The sequence below is a fragment of the Medicago truncatula genome, chromosome 1 (genome assembly GCF_003473485.1).
Source record: "Medicago truncatula cultivar Jemalong A17 chromosome 1, MtrunA17r5.0-ANR, whole genome shotgun sequence".
NCBI lineage: Eukaryota > Viridiplantae > Streptophyta > Magnoliopsida > Fabales > Fabaceae > Medicago > Medicago truncatula.
This window is the reverse complement of record NC_053042.1, coordinates 53,790,339-53,808,558: the sequence shown is the minus strand read 5'-3', so window position 1 is coordinate 53,808,558 and position 18,220 is coordinate 53,790,339. Positions and strand designations below refer to the sequence as shown.

The 18,220-nt window shown below is 33.6% G+C and overlaps 2 protein-coding genes across 2 annotated transcripts; both read left to right on the top strand.

Annotated features, from left to right (window-relative positions):
• Window positions 1-5,945: 5,945 nt before the first annotated feature.
• Window positions 5,946-10,117, top strand: LOC25485504 (alpha-xylosidase 1). Its single transcript, XM_013614733.3, has 3 exons — window positions 5,946-6,251; window positions 6,347-7,032; window positions 7,849-10,117. The coding sequence occupies exons 1-3, from the start codon at window positions 6,016-6,018 to the stop codon at window positions 9,702-9,704; spliced, it is 2,778 nt and encodes a 925-aa protein (XP_013470187.1). The 5' UTR covers window positions 5,946-6,015; the 3' UTR covers window positions 9,705-10,117.
• A 6,250-nt stretch (window positions 10,118-16,367) lies between these two features.
• On the top strand, window positions 16,368-17,456 carry LOC25485503 (ethylene-responsive transcription factor ERF118). Its single transcript, XM_024775156.1, has 2 exons — window positions 16,368-16,374; window positions 16,564-17,456. The coding sequence occupies exons 1-2, from the start codon at window positions 16,368-16,370 to the stop codon at window positions 17,454-17,456; spliced, it is 900 nt and encodes a 299-aa protein (XP_024630924.1).
• Window positions 17,457-18,220: the final 764 nt, after the last annotated feature.

Genomic DNA, 18,220 nt, shown 5'->3' with positions numbered 1-18,220 from the left:
GGGGTGTCCGGGGTTCGAACTCCGACCCCTGCATAAAATATGGATTGTCCCTACCAAGTGAGTTAAACTCGCATGGATAGAGAAATGATATTTATATAACCACTTTATTACAACTTTTTGACAACTTTATCTCTCATATTCACATTATATTTTTATTATCTCTTTCTTTTTCTTTCTCTATGACCAATAAGAAGAGAGAAAATGAAAATTGTCACAAATTATTCTACATCTACTCTATTTTTTATATAGTTTCTGATAAATATTTATAACATCTTTCTCGTAAAAGCTTTTATTTCTTAAGTACCCCCAAATATTTATAACATCTTTCTCGTAAAAGCTTTTATTTCTTCAGTACTCCAAAAAAAAGTTTTATATTTTTCACAAATGCGTATATCTAATATGAACATCTTAAAAATAATTCAAAGGTGTATCTTTACCAGTTTTAGTAAAAAGTAAATTTTATAATAATCATTTTTTTGACCAACATCTAATATGAACATCTTAAAAATAATTCAAAGTTGTATCTTTACCAGAATCCTAGAGAAAATGAAGAAAACCTAACATTTTTGAATTAAAACTAACGAAAATGATCAAAATGTGTAACAGAGAGAAATTAAGAGACCAAAATAAATCGAATTGTAATTAAGGGACCAAAGCGATACTACCTAAATAGTTAAGGGACCAAAAATACAATTTAACCATTAAAATAACATTTATATCAAATATTTTCTTCAGATAACCCTGAAGCTACCTAAAATTCTTTTTCATTTTACAAGTTACCTACAGAATTCTTAACTCCTTGTTGTATCTTACAACCCCTTTTGCTTTAAAATCGAATGTTGAAAATCAGTTTCTACCAAGAAAATGTTGAAGACCAAGAATCCAACTATATGTTAGTGTTACATCGATGTCACATGAGGTCATGTGCTGTTATGTGAAGACGGTTAAACAAGTGAAGAGAAAAACAAGTAACAATATGTAAAACGTTGCTATTATTATTTAGGGTAAAAAATCAAACAACTTTAAGGTATATCTATGCAAAAAAAAGTATGTGTAGTTTCTTTCGGTACATGATTATCTCACCTTACGATCTTGAGAATTGCTGTTCCCACATTACATAAGGTTGTGCCACACGAGTAAATGACATTTTTGTTTCCTCGGCAGTTAACTGCCGAGGAAAATCTCGGTAGTTAAATGCCGAGGAAATGTTTTATCAGATGAAACAGCCATCTGCTCACTGCCGAGGAAAATCTCGGTAGTTAAATGCCGAGGAAATGTTTTATCAGATGAAACAGCCACCTGCTCCCTCTACACACTATTTTCATCATCAACTTCATTTCCACCTCCATTCAATCCCAAAATCCAATATTTTTTTTTTTATCAATTCTTGATCCAAAATCATTCAAGCATCAAGCATAGGAGGTATCAACACACTTTTGACGTAAAAAAACAGGTATTGTGCATTTTATTCGATTGATTTTTTGGTTATGTTATGGGTTTCTACGTCAGTTACGTAGAACCCTGTCATGGAAATCCTCGACAGTTAACTACCGAGGAAAACTTCGGTAGTGTAGTGCCGAGGAAAACCTCGGTAGTAAGGTGCCGAGGAACTCTTGTGAAAAATTTTCACAACGAAAAAATGGCAAGCTACTGCCATTTTTTCTAATTTTTTTTTGTTTTGTTTTTTTTTGTTTTGTTTTTTTAAATTCATTATGGCATTGATGTTTATGCATTAGTTAGTTGTTAATTCATATTTATGTGTTGTATAATTATAGTAATGGTAGAGAACGCGGAAGATGTTCCGGGAGAGACAAAACAAAATTTTGTCGAAATTTCCGGAGATGTCAAACCGCCTAAGGTTGAAGCGAAACCAAACATTGATGGAGCTTCCGTCCATGTAGAAGCTTCAAAGTATGTTGGCGGCTCTGGTGTCCTCCCACTTCAAACCCACGAGGTCGACACAGCTAGGTTTTTTTTCAGACGACGTTAAGTCGAAAGATAGAGATGAATTGCTTGAGTAGGTGCGTCGTCAAGCAAATAAGGCGGGATTTACAATTGTTACACAAATATCAAGCTTGATCAATCCAATGTTCCGCCTAGTGTGTGAAAGGAGTGGAGCTCACAAAGTGCCGAAAAAAAACCGAAGCATGCGAGAACGGGCTCAAGAAAATGTGGGTGCTTGTTCATGATTAGTGGATATCAAAGTAAGCAAATAAAGGAATGGAGATTGAACATTCTTAATGGAGTTCACTACCATGCGATGGAGCCGGCTTTAGAAGGACACATTCTTGCCGGTAGATTAAAGGAGGACGACAAGAAGATTGTACGTGACTTGACCAAGAGCAAGATGCTTCCAAGAAATATTTTGATACATTTGAAGAACAAAAGACCACATTGCATGACAAATGTGAAGCAAGTGTACAATGAACGTCAACAAATATGGAAGGCAAATAGAGGTGACAAGAAGCCGTTGCAATATCTAATGTCGAAGTTGGAGGAGCACAACTATACTTATTACTCAAGAACACAAAGTGAAAGTACTACAATCGAAGATATCTTTTGGGCTCATCTAACATCCGTTAAGTTGTTTAACAATTTTCCAACGGTTTTGGTTATGGACTCCACCTACAAAACCAACATGTACAGGATGCCAATGTTTGAGGTAGTTGGGGTCACTTCGACCGATTTGACATATTTGGTTGGGTTTGGATTTGTGACACATGAGAAAGAGAAAAACTTTGTTTGGGTTTTAAAAATGTTGCGTAAACTTCTTTCGTCAAAGATGAATATGCTTAAGGTGATTGTTACCGACAGGGATATGTCTTTGATGAAAGCGGTTGCAAATGTTTTTCCCGAAAGTTATGCAATGAATTGTTACTTTCATATGCAAACAAATGTTAAACAAAGGTGTGTCTTAGATTGTAAATATCCTTTGGGAAAAAAGGATGGGAAATAGGTGAGTAATCGCGATATTGTCAAGAAGATAATGAGGGCATGGAAAGCTATGGTTGAATCGCCCACTCAACAGTTATATGCAAATGCATTAGTGGAGTTCCAAGATTCATATAGTGATTTCCCAATTTTCAAAAATTATGCCATGACCACCTTGAATGAAGTGAAGGACAAAATTGTGAGGGCATGGACATACCATGTGTTGCATCTTGGTTGCAGGACCACGAACAGGGTCGATTTGGCTCATGCTTTATTGAAGAAATACTTGGACAATAGTGTGGGTGATTTGGGTACTTGTTGGGAGAAAATACATGACATGTTGTTGCTTCAGTTCACTGCTATACAAACATCCTTTGGTCACAGCGTTAGCGTGTTGGAACATAGATTTAAAGATGTCATTTTGTACTCGGGGTTAGGTGGTCATGTGTCTAGATATACTTTGGACAATATTGCTTTGGAAGAGACACGTTGTAGGGAAACATTGTCCATGGACAATGACATTTGTGGTTGTGTTCAAAGGACATCTTACGAGCTACCATGTGCATGCGAAATTGCTACTAAGCTCCTTGAAGAGAAGCCAATTTTATTGGATGAGATATACCACCATTGGCTTAGGTTACGTATGTGTGAAGAAAGTAATGAAGTTGCTTTTTGTGTCGAGGTTGAGTTGAAAGCTATTGTAGAACTTCTAAAGAAACTCCCTTTTCAAATGAAGCTTGAGGTCAAAGAGGGTTTGCGGCAGTTGGAATTTCCTAAAACCACCATGATGTCTCCACCACCACGAAAAGTACCAACCAAGGGAGCAAAGAAAAAAGTCAACATTACGAGGTCTAAAGGAAAAATTACATCGACTAGTCGGATCCCTTCTTCGTGGAAGGTTGTTGATTCCCAAAATCCGGATAGCCAACTGTCACCATCACCAACAATATCATCATATAAAAGGAAAAAAGGTGCTCGTCTTGGTAAATCATCACTTTCCCCACTTCCACCACCTACTCGGTATCCAAAGCCTAAGGCTATCCCGGTTATGAGTCCTATTGATTATATGCCACGCTTCATGCTTCCATTTATTGAAAAAGTGGTGGATGTTATTGGTGATGGACATTGTGGATTCCGGACTATAGCCGAGTTCATGGGCTTGACCGAAAAAATCATCTCATGATCCGTACACATCTTATTCAATAGTTGACAGATCATAGAGATGATTATGTTGAAGTATTTGCGGGTGAGGATCGTTATAACTACATTTTAAACGGCTTACATTCTCCCGCAAATACAAAAAGTTGTGCACATCTTGTTGATAAGTGGTTGACTTTTCCGAACATGGTACACATTGTTGCTAATTATTACAAAATGTGTGTGGTCGTGTTGACAAATCTTGAAGTTGGAAACTCGGAATCTTTTTTCCCAATAAGAGGGCCACCACCGCCGGGTAATAAAAAAACTCTCATCTTGTACCTTGGGGCAATTCCGAATCATTTCATGCTTATTTATTTGAAGAATGGTTGTCCACTACCTCCATCATCTACGGAGTGACACAATCACAAGAAAGAAGATGCGGTGACTTGGGAAGATGAGTATTTGGATCAACATGAGTTGTTCCGAAAACTCATGGCTATTGAAAGTGGAAACAAACCGTCAAAACCACAAAAGGAGTCAAACAAAGCGGCGCCTATTTTGTTGGATACTCCCGAAAAACCAAAGCAACAATTTGAAGTTATTGCGGAAGATGAGGAAGATTCTATGTCACTTGATCTTCTCCAATCACTTGGTCTTTAATGAGTGATTTTTTTTGTCGGTGTTAGTCCTTTTTTTTGGTAGAAATTACACCGACATATATTTTGGGGTCGAAATTGTAACGCCAATTTTTTGTGGCCAATATATAAGTAACATATGTAATTTATATTGATATATATTTATATGATAATATGACTTTTATGTGGTGAAACTAATGCAATACTTATTTATAGCTTATTAATGTTTACGCATTTGATTTATTCGTTATTACATTCCATTTAATTTTGTTCTAATATATAATTCTTTTCTTAAAGCTTTGTTCAAGTGAGACATGTCTGAGGTTGCACAAATTGAAGGGCGTGTTAGGTACTCCGCGTTTAAAAAGACGGTTAAGGTTATGATAACGCCGACAGACTCTCTTGACGATTTGAAGGCACAACTTAACACTTATTTTGAGCATCTTGGTGAAAATCAATATACACGTCACTTGTTTGGTCAAATGCCATGCATAGACCTAGGAGAAGATAGAGATGAATACGCATGGAAAACGGCAAGCTATATGCCTTGGCTTATTCGCGACGATAGCGACGTCAGATTTATGTTTCGGAATATGGTGGAAGATAATATATTATATATGTATGTTCGTTCCATATGCAATTGTGTTGAATGTAAGTAGGGATTTAATTTAATAATGTGTAATGAGTTGTTTAATTATGGACACTTTGTAATGTTTTGATGAATTTCAAACGTTTGTGTAATTTTAACCAAATGTCGGTTTAATTTAATTATGGACAATTGTAAAAGATATTGTATTTATCTTGTTTATGTCTGAGTTTCAACGTTGTATGAATTATTTTGCCTTTGGAAATGCTCTGGTTTAATTACAGTTAAAAACTAGCCGAAAAAATGGATTGAAAATGTTTAGAATTATGCAGAACCCACTGTCTGCATAATCAGTTTTTCTCGGCAGTTAACTACCGAGATTTTCCTCGGCAATTAACTACAGCCGAAATTCAAATTCCTCACCAATTAACTGCCAAGAGAGCAAAAACGTCATTTATGGCACAACGTAAGAACAACAATTCTGTTGTATCTTTGGCTTTGATCCACATACAACAACCATAACAAAAATGAGTGAAATGCAAGGTGGGTCCACACACACCACAGGGATGGTATGGCCCACAATAACAGACTAGCGTGATCCTCCTCCTAAGCCAAAGTCACGCGTAAGGTAATGGATCCTATGACTCACAAACAACAACAAAAGTAAGTTATAAAGCATAACCCTCCCACATTGCTTTACTCTAAAGTCAAGTGTGTGTTACTATGGCTTCTCTTAATCCATTATCCACTCTTTGTCTCTCTTACCTTCTTCTTCTAACTTTGTTTCTCTCTTTAGCTGAACCAGCCATTACTTCTTCAAAGTCCACAAAAATTGGTCAAGGTTACCGTTTGATATCAATTCAAGATGACCCTAATGGTGCCATTACAGGACTCCTACAAGTTAAGGAGAAGAATGACATATATGGTTCTGACATTCCCCTTCTACGCTTCTACGTCAAGTAACTCATCCTCACACACAAAGATGTCATTATTTTTTTCTTTTTCTCTATCAAGTTTATTTATGAACCTTATACTTTGCTCCTTAATTTTGCAGGCACGAGACTGAAAGTCGTTTGAGGGTACACATAACTGATGCAAAAAGCAAAAGATGGGAGGTTCCTTATGATCTTTTGCCTAGGGAGCAACCATCACCTTTGAAGCAGAACATTAAGAGGTTGAAGAAGAATTCATTATCAGTGTCAGAGCACTCAAGCTCTGAGCTTGTTTTCAGTTACACTTCTGATCCATTTAGCTTTGCAGTGAAAAGGAAGTCCAATGGTGATACTCTTTTTGACTCCAATTCTAATGAGTCAGACCCATTTGGTCCATTGGTCTTCAAAGACCAATACTTGGAAATTTCTACTAAACTTCCCAAAGATGCTTCTCTGTATGGTTTGGGAGAGAACTCACAGCCACATGGGATAAAGTTGTATCCTAATGATCCTTATACTTTGTATACCACTGATGTAGCAGCCATTAATCTCAACACTGATCTATATGGGTCTCATCCTGTATACATGGATCTTAGAAATCATGAAGGTGGCAAGCCTAATGCACATGGTGTTTTGTTGTTGAATAGCAATGGAATGGATGTGTTTTACAAAGGGACCTCTTTGACGTACAAGATTATTGGAGGGGTACTTGATTTTTACTTCTTTGCAGGACCCACGCCTCTTAGTGTTGTTGATCAGTACACATCCTTCATTGGAAGACCAGCTCCAATGCCTTACTGGGCTTTTGGTATGATTCACTTTTCACAACCTCTTATATCATATCACTGTGCTGCATTGCATTGCATATTCAATTTTACTATTTTAATTAGTATGAATTAAAACCGAGCTTTAAAGTGTACCGAAATCAGGGTGACACACTGTGATTTCGACAAACTTGAACATATCCATGGTGTACATAAATGCATTTCAGAATGCAGTTGGTCATACCTTTTCATTTAACAGTTTTTTGCCTTGTTATACTAATATCTAAGATTGTGCTCACCAAAAAGAAGAAGAAAAAAAATCTGAGATTGTGATGATGGGTATCACACCCTTAAAATTGGCACTTATTTTAATTTAATTGTTTGGTGATAGGGTCCGTGGAAACATAAAGCTACACATAAAGTTGAAAAGTTATAAAGCATATTTTGTTTTAATATTTTAAGTCACGGGACTTGACCTATATGGCATGTGTCTGTTATGTGCAGAGCAATTTGTGGGTCATTGTCAGTAACCAAATATGCCTACGTAGATGATACATTTGTAATTGTATCTGTATAAAAATATCTAATCCATTGTTTCATGAAGGATAAAGGAGAGAAAAATCTTTATGTTTGAATGAATCCATGGTCTTATACATCAAAAGAGACCATGCATCGGAACAAATGCAAAATATTTTGTTTGTACCTACACATAACTTAAGAATAATCTATCACTTTAGTCCTTAAACTATTACCATCTCTCCAAATTAAGTCCCTAAACTATTTTAAATCCATCAAAAAATTATTCTGTCAAAAGAAGTGTTTGACCAACATGCTCACTTATTTTATTTGCTATGTAATAGGATTCCACCAATGCAGATGGGGTTATCACAACCTATCTGTTGTAGAAGATGTTGTTGAAAATTACAATAAAGCCAAAATTCCACTCGATGTTATATGGAATGATGATGATCACATGGATGGACACAAGGACTTCACCCTCAATCCAGTTAACTATCCACGTCCAAAGCTTTTAAACTTTCTGGAAAGAATACACAACATTGGCATGAAATACATTGTGATAATTGATCCTGGTATTGCTGTTAACTCCAGTTATGGTGTGTACCAAAGGGGTATGGCTAATGATGTTTTTATCAAGCATGAGGGTGAACCATTCTTGGCACAAGTTTGGCCAGGAGCAGTGTACTTTCCTGATTTTCTCAATCCTAAAACAGTTTCTTGGTGGGGTGATGAGATTCGCCGCTTCCATGAACTTGTCCCAGTTGATGGCTTATGGATTGACATGAATGAAGCTTCAAATTTTTGCTCTGGTAAGTGCACAATTCCTACAGGAAAGGTGTGCCCCAGTGGAACAGGACCTGGTTGGGTATGTTGCTTAGATTGCAAAAACATCACAAGCACACGGTGGGATGATCCTCCCTACAAAATTAATGCTTCAGGATTACAAGCTCCTATTGGTTTCAAAACTATAGCCACAAGTGCAGTCCACTATAATGGCATTTTGGAATATGATGCTCATAGTATTTATGGTTTTTCTCAAACCATTGCAACTCACAAGGCCCTTCAAGGGCTTCAAGGAAAAAGGCCTTTTATTTTGACCCGCTCTACTTATGTTGGTTCTGGCAAATATGCAGCACATTGGACAGGTGACAATCAGGGTACATGGGAGAACTTGAGATACTCAATATCTACTATGCTGAATTTTGGAATATTTGGTGTGCCAATGGTTGGTTCAGATATATGTGGTTTCTATCCACAACCCACTGAAGAGCTTTGCAATAGGTGGATTGAAGTTGGTGCTTTCTATCCATTTTCAAGGGACCATGCAAACTACTACTCTCCTAGACAAGAACTTTACCAGTGGGAGACGGTAGCCGAATCAGCTAGAAATGCATTGGGGATGAGGTATAAGCTCCTACCCTATCTGTACACCCTAAACTATGAGGCTCATATTAGTGGAGCCCCAATTGCTAGGCCTCTTTTCTTCTCATTCCCAACTTATATTGAATGTTATAGTCTAAGCACCCAATTCTTACTTGGGAGCAGCCTAATGATTTCTCCTGTTCTTGAGCAAGGGAAAACAGAAGTTGATGCACTCTTTCCACCTGGAACATGGTATAGTTTATTTGATTTGACGCAAGTCATAGTTTCAAAAGATGGAACCAACGTGACCCTTAATGCACCCTTGCATGTGGTCAATGTTCACTTGTATCAAAATTCCATTCTACCAATGCAACAAGGTGGAATGATATCTAAGGATGCTAGAATGACACCTTTTAGCCTCATTGTGACATTTCCAGCAGGTGCAAATGAAGGAGAAGCTAAAGGGAACCTATTCCTTGATGATGATGAACTTCCAGAAATGAAGCTTGGAAATGGCTATTCAACGTATATTGATTTTCATGCAAGTGTGAAAGAAGGAACTGTGAAAGTTTGGTCACAAGTCCAAGAGGGCAAGTTTGCTTTGGATAAAGGTTGGGTCATTGACACAATAAATGTGTTGGGATTAAATGGAAATGGAGCAATAGGTACCATTGAGATAAATGGGAAACCAACAAATGTGAAAATTGATACAACTAAACAAAATTATATACACGGACGAGGAGATGGAGAAAAGAACATAGTGATGGTTGGAATGAAGGGCTTAAATATCCCTGTAGGTAAAAGTTTTGCTATGACCTGGAAGATGGGATCATGAGTATATGTATTAGATTGTCTTACATAATTGAGAGTTTGAAACTTTATCTTGTGTTTTCTATTATTTTTCCTAGCATTTTAGAGGAATAAGAGATGGGCTAGAATAAAGCTCATCCTGATCTATTTTATTTAATAGGAAGAGTTTTTGAAACGCTTAGGCTTTGTTTGGATTGGTGGAACGTGATGGAATGGAACAGTATGGAGTTATGTTCCATTGTTTGGATTTGTAAGAAATGAATGGAGTGGAATGGAACATGATGGAATCCATTCCATCCCATATACCACCCTCTCTTCCAATTTATCATTTCCCTCAATTTGGGGTGTATGCAATGGAATGAAGCTTTGTAATATAATAATTACTCTTTAATCCTCTCTCTCTTCCCAATTAATCTGGGAGTGATTAACATTATGAAATCGCCGTTGCCTCCATTCCCAATGGCTCTGACCAACGTTATATTACCTTCTAGGAAACTCTAATTTTTTTTTTTTTACTGATAACAAAATTTTACCTTGAGTTGATTTATGTTGATTTTTTATATTTGGAGGTGCAGTGAGAAAAAACTTGTAAGTGAGACGAAGAAGAATTAGCCCTTAACTTTTCACCTTATATGTAGTGCTCTCATAACAAAAAAATGGGACTTAGACACATGCTCTACGATGTTTATCTCTTTTTAAGATTGAAAATCTTATATTTGTTATTACTGAGTGAAAATGGAATGAAAAAACTTATATTCATTAATAAAAGATAATAATTTTTTTTTGGTCAGGAATAAATTTAATTTTATATAATGATGTTTTTAAATAAGGGTAAAATTGGAATAAAAAAGTTATAACTTATTCCATGGAATGAGAATTTATTAATTTACATCACAACATATCCAAACAATGGAATGGAACATCTATTCCATTCCACTCAGTGCCACTCCATTTCGTTCCGTTATGCTCCGTTCTGTTTCTTTTATGATATCCAAACAAAGCCTTAAAGTCAAAAATATTTCTGCCTTGTATGATGCCCTTGACGGACGTCGTGCCACCAACAACAAAGCTACATATATCTTGCTGATTCTTGTTTGGATGAAGGGGAGAAAACGACTTAAGGGTGGTGTTGTTTGTTAGAAAAGGCGGTGGGTGGGGGGTGGGAGTTCTCACAAGAGAGTTCTCACCAAAATAGAAAAAATATTGAAATTTTTTGACTCCCTTTCTCAAACCTTAGTCATCACAACTTTTCTTTTTCTTGATCTACCAAAGAGTACTTTTCTTGATTTACTAAAGAGGAAGGATTTAGGGTCAATTTTGACCTAAAATCACCCATCCAGATTGTTTTTCTTACTCTTTAAGTTAAACAGGTGATTTTTGCATTTTTTTTCAGTTTTCTTTCGTTTGTTTTTGTGATTTCGTCGTCTCACACGATTTTGTTTATTTTAATTTTTCGTCTTTGTAGGACATGTTTTTGATTTCCCGTCTTAGTGCGGTGTTTATTTGATTTATGTTGAAAAATTATAGCTTTGATCAAGTGCAAATTCAATCAATGACTTTTGTGTCGTCAACATTGCAGATCCAGAAACATGAGTATTTCGGTGGCTTGAATATAGTCGTATTTGTAGGCATACATACTTTGTCGTTTTATCCTTTTAACATGGATGTTGAGAGTTTGTTCGTAGATTCATCATTTTGTTTTTAGCGACATTGAATTTGTCTAGTATCGATGTTCTCAATCAATTTGAATTAATAAATATCGTTTATTTTTGTAAAAAAATAATATTGAAAATTAAAAAAAAAAGTGTTTTGTTTTGATTTTTATAGGCGTAATAGAAAAGAGACACATTAGTGATTGTTCATGCTAGTTCATGATGATAAAAATGCATATTTAATTAATATGGATAATTTCTACAATCCTACTTCTTTTTTAAAATTTGTGTGAAAAAGTAGTGAAATAGAGATAAATATTTAAAAAAATTATTATGGTAGAATGGACAAAGAAAGAGAGCTATTTTTTTTTTTGAGTAACTGGTCACTTTGGTCTCTGATTCTGCACCATGTTATCACAAAGGTTACTGATTCAGGATTAAATACAAAATAGTCTCTGAATGTGCACTTCCGTTATCACTTTAGTCCTTGGCGTTAAATAATTATGTTAACTGATGACATGACAAAGGTTTTATGCTGACAAGGAGTATGAGGTGTCACATGGACTAACGTGAAAGTAGGACATGGTCACTTTGGTCCTTTAACCGAAAATTAATATCCCCAAAAATCAATATCCCTAAACCGAAAATCAATATCCCCAAACTCGTCCCAACGAATTGTTACTCTTCGTCAATAACTGGATCATCTTCCTCAATGAAGTTGTTTTGTGGTTAAGGGAGACTTGTTGTTAGGTCCTGATTGTGCATACTTAGTATCAATTAAGTCCCTGATATTATACACTCACTATCACTAAGGTCCATGACAGTAAACACTTACAGACAATTTAGTCCTTCCATCATATGTTTCTCCCATCGGTTTTTTTCCTTCCGTTTAGAGTATAACTGGTCTTATGTCACAATTTAGTCGTCTTATTGATTGTCACATGTATTGTTTTTAAAAAATAAATAGGCACATTTAGGTCCCTACAAAATTTTGGGGATAATTTTGTCCCCATAAAAAATATAAAAAGTGAAATTAGTCATTACTTTTTTATTTCAACACAACAAAAAAATAAAAACAAAATGAAGTTTGTAAAATTTTAAGGGACCAAATTGGTATTTTTTTTAGAAAAGAAAAAGTTATTTAACCCTTTTTATTTTATTTTGCTTTCTCTCTTTAATCTTCTTCTTTTTTTTTTTGTTGACAAATTTGTCCCCTTGAAAAATTCATTTAATTTAACGTTGGCGCTTAACTGACATTGTTAGCGTCACACGATCAAATTAACAGTATATATACGTCATAGGTTTAATGATAGAAAATGATTCAGTACATAAATTGTATCGGTTCAATTTGTAAATGACTAAATACGGTCTTCATATGTCTAGAAGTCCTAATTTAACTGGTAAATGTTGAGATTGCAAGGCCGAACGTTGTGACCCGGGTTCGAACCCGGGACCTCACAGTTATGTGTGAGTTTATTTTCAGTGGATTGCCATTTCATCTATGACAAATAAAAAATAAAAAAATACGGTCTTCATATTTAGGAGGACTAATTTAGCCCCTAAACATTGTGCAGGGGATAATTAATAACTTTTACATAGAAAAATATTTTTTACTAAAAAAAGAAACAATTAACGAGTTTTAAATAAAAAATACTTTTTAAAGTTTCAATGTGTTAAAGAAACAATTTCCAAGAATATATATATATATATATATATATATATATATATATATATATATATATATATATATATTCCATTTTAGACTTCTTTAGGAGCATGCGTTAGCATTTCCTCTTTTTATATAGTGAAAGTAGTTATTTCTTGTACAGTTCTTTTATATAAATAATTAGTTCCTGTATTGTGTATGTAAGTTTAATTCAATTGTTAGGAGCATTCCGTTATACTTTCTTCAATCACTATTTTAAACAAAAAATAATTTTTTTATTCATTAGATAATTAATGTATCTAGTTTATATTATAGATCAGATACATTGATTATTCAATGAATCTAAAAAATTAATTTTTACTTTTAATAGTAACAGAATGGTTCCATAAAAAAATTGTGATAAAATATATGCATTAATCAGAATTCGAATTTCAAATTCACCACTTATTTACGTTCTTCTTCTTTTTTTATTAAATAAAAAATAAAGATTATTATTTCTCTCAAAATTGATTTATGTTTTCTTTTTTTATAAAATGTTAGTCAGTACTACTGATATCTAAGAATGAAAATACATTAAAGAATAAAGGGTTAATAGGTCTTTACCCTCCTGTAATATAGGTCACTTTTGATTTTCGCCCCTATAATTTGACATGCTGACTGTATAATTTTTTTTATTAGGTACACGTGGCATTTGTGAATTTTTTTAAAATAATAATAAAAAAGTTCTTAATTTTTTTTTTTATGAAAAATACCGATTTTTTTTAAAAATCTAGGAAAATTAATAAAAAAATATGGAAAATAGAAAAATAATGAAAAAATTCGAGAAAAATATGGAAAAGATTAATATATATTGAAATTTTCTAAAAATTAATATATTTAGAAAAAAAATCAAATTTCTAGATTTGTTCATTACCGGTAAAATTAAAAAATTCTGGAAAAACAGAAAAATTCATATATTTTTTTCCAAAAGTAATAAGTTTTATTTAAATCTATTCCATAATTTAGTTTTTTAAAATATGATTAATCTTTTTTCGGTTTCTTTTTAAAAAATGATTAATCTTTTTAATTTTTTAAATATGATATTCTGGAAAAAAAAATCGAAAATTTCAATATATATTAATCTTTTCCACAATTTTTTTTATAATTTTTCCATATTTTTTTCATTTTACCAGATTTTATAATCATTATTAATTTTTCTATAATTTTTGAAGTTTTTTTCGTTTTTTAAAATTTTTGAAGAATTTTTTTTATTTTTATTTAAAAATAATCACAAATGCCACTTGTACCTAATAAAAAAATAAAAAATAATTATACATTCAGCGCGCCATGTCATCAGAAAAAGGTGACACAGCATACCACATCAGCAAAAATGCACAATCTGCATGGCTAGGGGGGTATTTTAAAAAAAATAAAATTTACAAGGATGAAATCTGACAAAAAAATTTTATAGGGGGAAAACCAAAAGTGACCTATGTTACAGGGCGTAAAGGCCTATTAACCTAAAAATAAATTAAATGTCCGAAATAAAAGATTTTAAATTAGGTTACATTTTTTAACATGATTCTATATAAGATTAAAATAGATATTTTTCATAAGGTTACAATATGAATCTTATACCAACGATAAATTTGTTTAAATGGTAAGAAATTTGAAACCTCTAGATGAATGAACACATGACTTAGTTGATAAGAAATTGGCTAACCTGTAAAATTATGAATTCAACTTATGTTCTTATCATTAGAGCATATTCGGTTCAGAGAAAATAATCATCCACTTTGCTTGTCCTATAATTTTTTTGATAAAGATTAATAACTACTAAATGACAGACAGTAGAATCTTCATATCAATAACATAATAACCTAAAAAATAACTTGAATGAACGAAGGTTGAAACTTCCTACAAATAACACCATGACAATTATTTTTAGAAGTTTTATAAGTTAGCAAGACATAACATAACTCGCAAGGTTGATACCGTTAAGTTGAACATCTTCATTTGAGTTTAAATCCACGATCTCAAAGTTGCGCGGGTTTGAATTTCAACAGTGTTTTTTTTGTCAAGTAGCCTAGTGGCTAGAGTTGACACATTTTAAATGTGGAGAAGTGAGGTGTCCAGGGTTCGAACCCTGACCCCTACATATATTATGCATTTGTCTCTACAAACTGATCTAAGCTCACGAGAATGAATTTCTGTAGTGTTTGTTGGTCTGTCTATCGACAAAAAAATAATTTTTAATTTTACTATATTTATTTTTGTTCTAATATTTTACTATATATTTTACAAATACTATTTTCTATTTAATAATTTACTAATATTGTCTAAAATTACTAATGTATTATCACTCTTATTGTCACTCTTAGGAAAAAAAATACTTAATTATAATTTTTTAATAAATATTAATAGTATATTTTTTTTAAGGATTTAATTAGGTATTTTATAAATAATTATATACTTTTTCGATTGGATAGTTTGACTTCTTTAAAAAAGAAATAATATTATAAATAATTATAATATTTTATGTTTTACCTACCCAAAAAAAATCCTTAATTTTTGGTTATTATTTGACCAACTATTAAAAAATGGAAAATTGATGGAGGGCCTGGTAGTATATAATAAAATGTGAGGAAAGACAAGGGGCCAGTCAGAGTGAGAGAAACACTGCAAACATACACAGAGAGAGAGAGAGAGGCATAGTGACATGGGAGAGTCAAATGCATAAGCAAAGACACAAACGTCTTTTTCGCTTCAGTGAGAAAATCAAACGAAAGGGTAAAATTTCAACTTCACTCTGAATTGTCAAGATAAAAAAATCTCGATATTGAACTGCATCTATTGGTGTTTGCATTGAGATCGTATGTGTTTTAATCGTTGGTGTGCGTCGTATTGCGGTCGATTATTTCTCTAATTTTTTTTATTGATTTTGTTTCACCCCATATCACATGTACGAAATTTCAGATCGATAAAAAAATTAACACATTTGTGTTTTTTTTTATTTGACTCTTATAGAACATAATTTGTTTTGGGGTTCTATAGAGGAACCTCTGGACTCTTATGCCTTTTAATATTAATTTTTATTATAATTTCACTTATTGTTTTATGGATTCTGGTTTTAATGATGTTTTTGTAATTTTTCAGGACTTGTAGCCGAGTTGTGTGTTTCAGAGGCTTTCATATACAAAGATTTTCAATTCTCTTTTTGTTCTTGAGAGGGATTAATTGAGATTTTGAGAGATTTTGTCAACTTTTTTGTGTCTGATTCATTTTCTTTAATATTTAAATTTCAATTTCATACAAACTTTTTGGGGATTCTGAAGGGGTTTCTGTAGGGTTTTTCTCAAACTAAAAAAATTAAAATATTTTTTAATCCACCATGCGGGGTTCTAGAAAATCTAGAGCTAGACCAAGGCCTAACCCTTTGAAACAATCCAAATTGATCACAAGAAAATAGCAAGTTGTTTTTAATGACCCCGAGGCAACGGACTCATCTGAAGATGAGTCACAACATGCAAGAACACTGACAAAAATAAGCTTCGTTGAAGTCACTCTCCCTCCTAATGTATCTGCAGTTTATTTGGCTTATCAAAATAGTTTCTTTGAGAAGTCAAAGACTGTAACAAGGAGAAAGGCATGTCTTTCAACACAACGTCAAACCAAGAAGAAAGTTGTTCCAACAATATCTCCTCCAAAAACAAAGAGACAATCTTCATCCAAATACCGAGGTGTTCGTTTAAGGCCATGGGGAAAATGGGCTGCTGAGATTCGTAATCCTTATACAAATGTTAGATTTTGGTTGGGAACTTACGATACCGCCGAAGATGCTTCTCAAGCTTGTGAATCTAAAAGGCTTCAATTTAAACTCGATCATGAGGCAGATATAGCAAAAATATGCTTCGATAAAAGTTCTTCTACAACCCCTCTAGTTGCAACATTGAACAAGAACTCTTATGTAGATGATGATGTTGCCAATGCTTTAGTGTCAGAGAAATGTTCAACTGCTAAAGAATATGAGAGCTTGTTCTCACAAATATCACCTTCTTCCGTGCTTGAGTTGGATACCTTAGCATCCAATCCGATTGAGAAGGTTGATGTTCCATCAAACAATGAAGTTGTTGTTGTTGTTGATGAAGCGAGTGAAATGCTGACTTGTCAACTTCAAGAGCTAGAAATTCCAAATCAGAGTGTTTGTAACTTTCCCGAACCAGTTGCTGTTGAGAATCCAATTGGGATTGATCCCAATCTTGGTTTGGGATTGGATTTTGCTCGGTTTAACATTGATGATTTTGGACCAGATTTTGAAGAATTTGGCGACATAGGTGACTTCGAGGATATTCAAGTTCATGGTTTTGATGACAATGAACCTAGTGAGCTTCCTGATTTTGATTTTGGTGATATTGGTGATGATGATGAATTTGCTGGTTGGATTAAAGAGCCCTTCCAACACAATATATGTTATCTCTAAGTTTTGTAGTCACCTAAGAGTGAGCCCGGAAGTATTTATTCTAGATTCTATTAATGTTTATGTAGTTTTGCGAGACAATATGAGGAGATGCATAATTAGTCTTTGGTTAAGAGTGATTATATTATCATTTTGCTTTTATATTTTGTTTGTTGAGGAGTTGTAATCTTTGGTTGAATGTGGATCATTTCGTTTTCTTATGCTAATAAAGGCATCCTAAAAGTTCTTGAACTTTTCTGTATTGTTAGTAGTATTTTGATTTGAAAGTTCTTTTATTGTTGTGAATGAATGAACCTTCAAATATTTTGGGCACATTGTTTTTCTCTTCTTTTCTATCGTTTGATGTCTATGAGCTTGTCTACGTAGTTTTACATTATTAGTATTAATCAATTTCTTTCCGACAATTATCAATAACAATTCTATACTATGCAACTTACCCAACTTATTCATATCCTCTGTAGAATTTTTCAGCTCAGACAACACATCCACATTTGGATTTTCCTCCCACCCACAACAACTATGTTCTCAAAAATCTCTTCCACTAGCCATGCATTCTCGAACTTAAACTCCTTAATTTCCCATTCGCCTTTGTTCCTCATGAAAATTAATTAGAATTAGATAATATCTGATCAGTGTGATATGATATTATGCAATTGACTTCGAGAGAATTTATCATACCATGCTTGCGTTGCCATTGCTATGTGAATTATTTCTTCCTATTTTGCCCCTGTACCTTTCACCCATGTAAGTGGATACTAAAAAAATTT

Coding starts and splice junctions, on each gene's coding strand:
- LOC25485504 (XM_013614733.3), top strand. CDS start 6,016: ATGGCTTCTCTTAATCCATTATCCACTCTTTGTCTCTCTTACCTTCTT. Junction 6,252..6,346: donor CTTCTACGCTTCTACGTCAA/GTAACTCATCCT, acceptor TTAATTTTGCAG/GCACGAGACTGAAAGTCGTT. Junction 7,033..7,848: donor AATGCCTTACTGGGCTTTTG/GTATGATTCACT, acceptor GCTATGTAATAG/GATTCCACCAATGCAGATGG.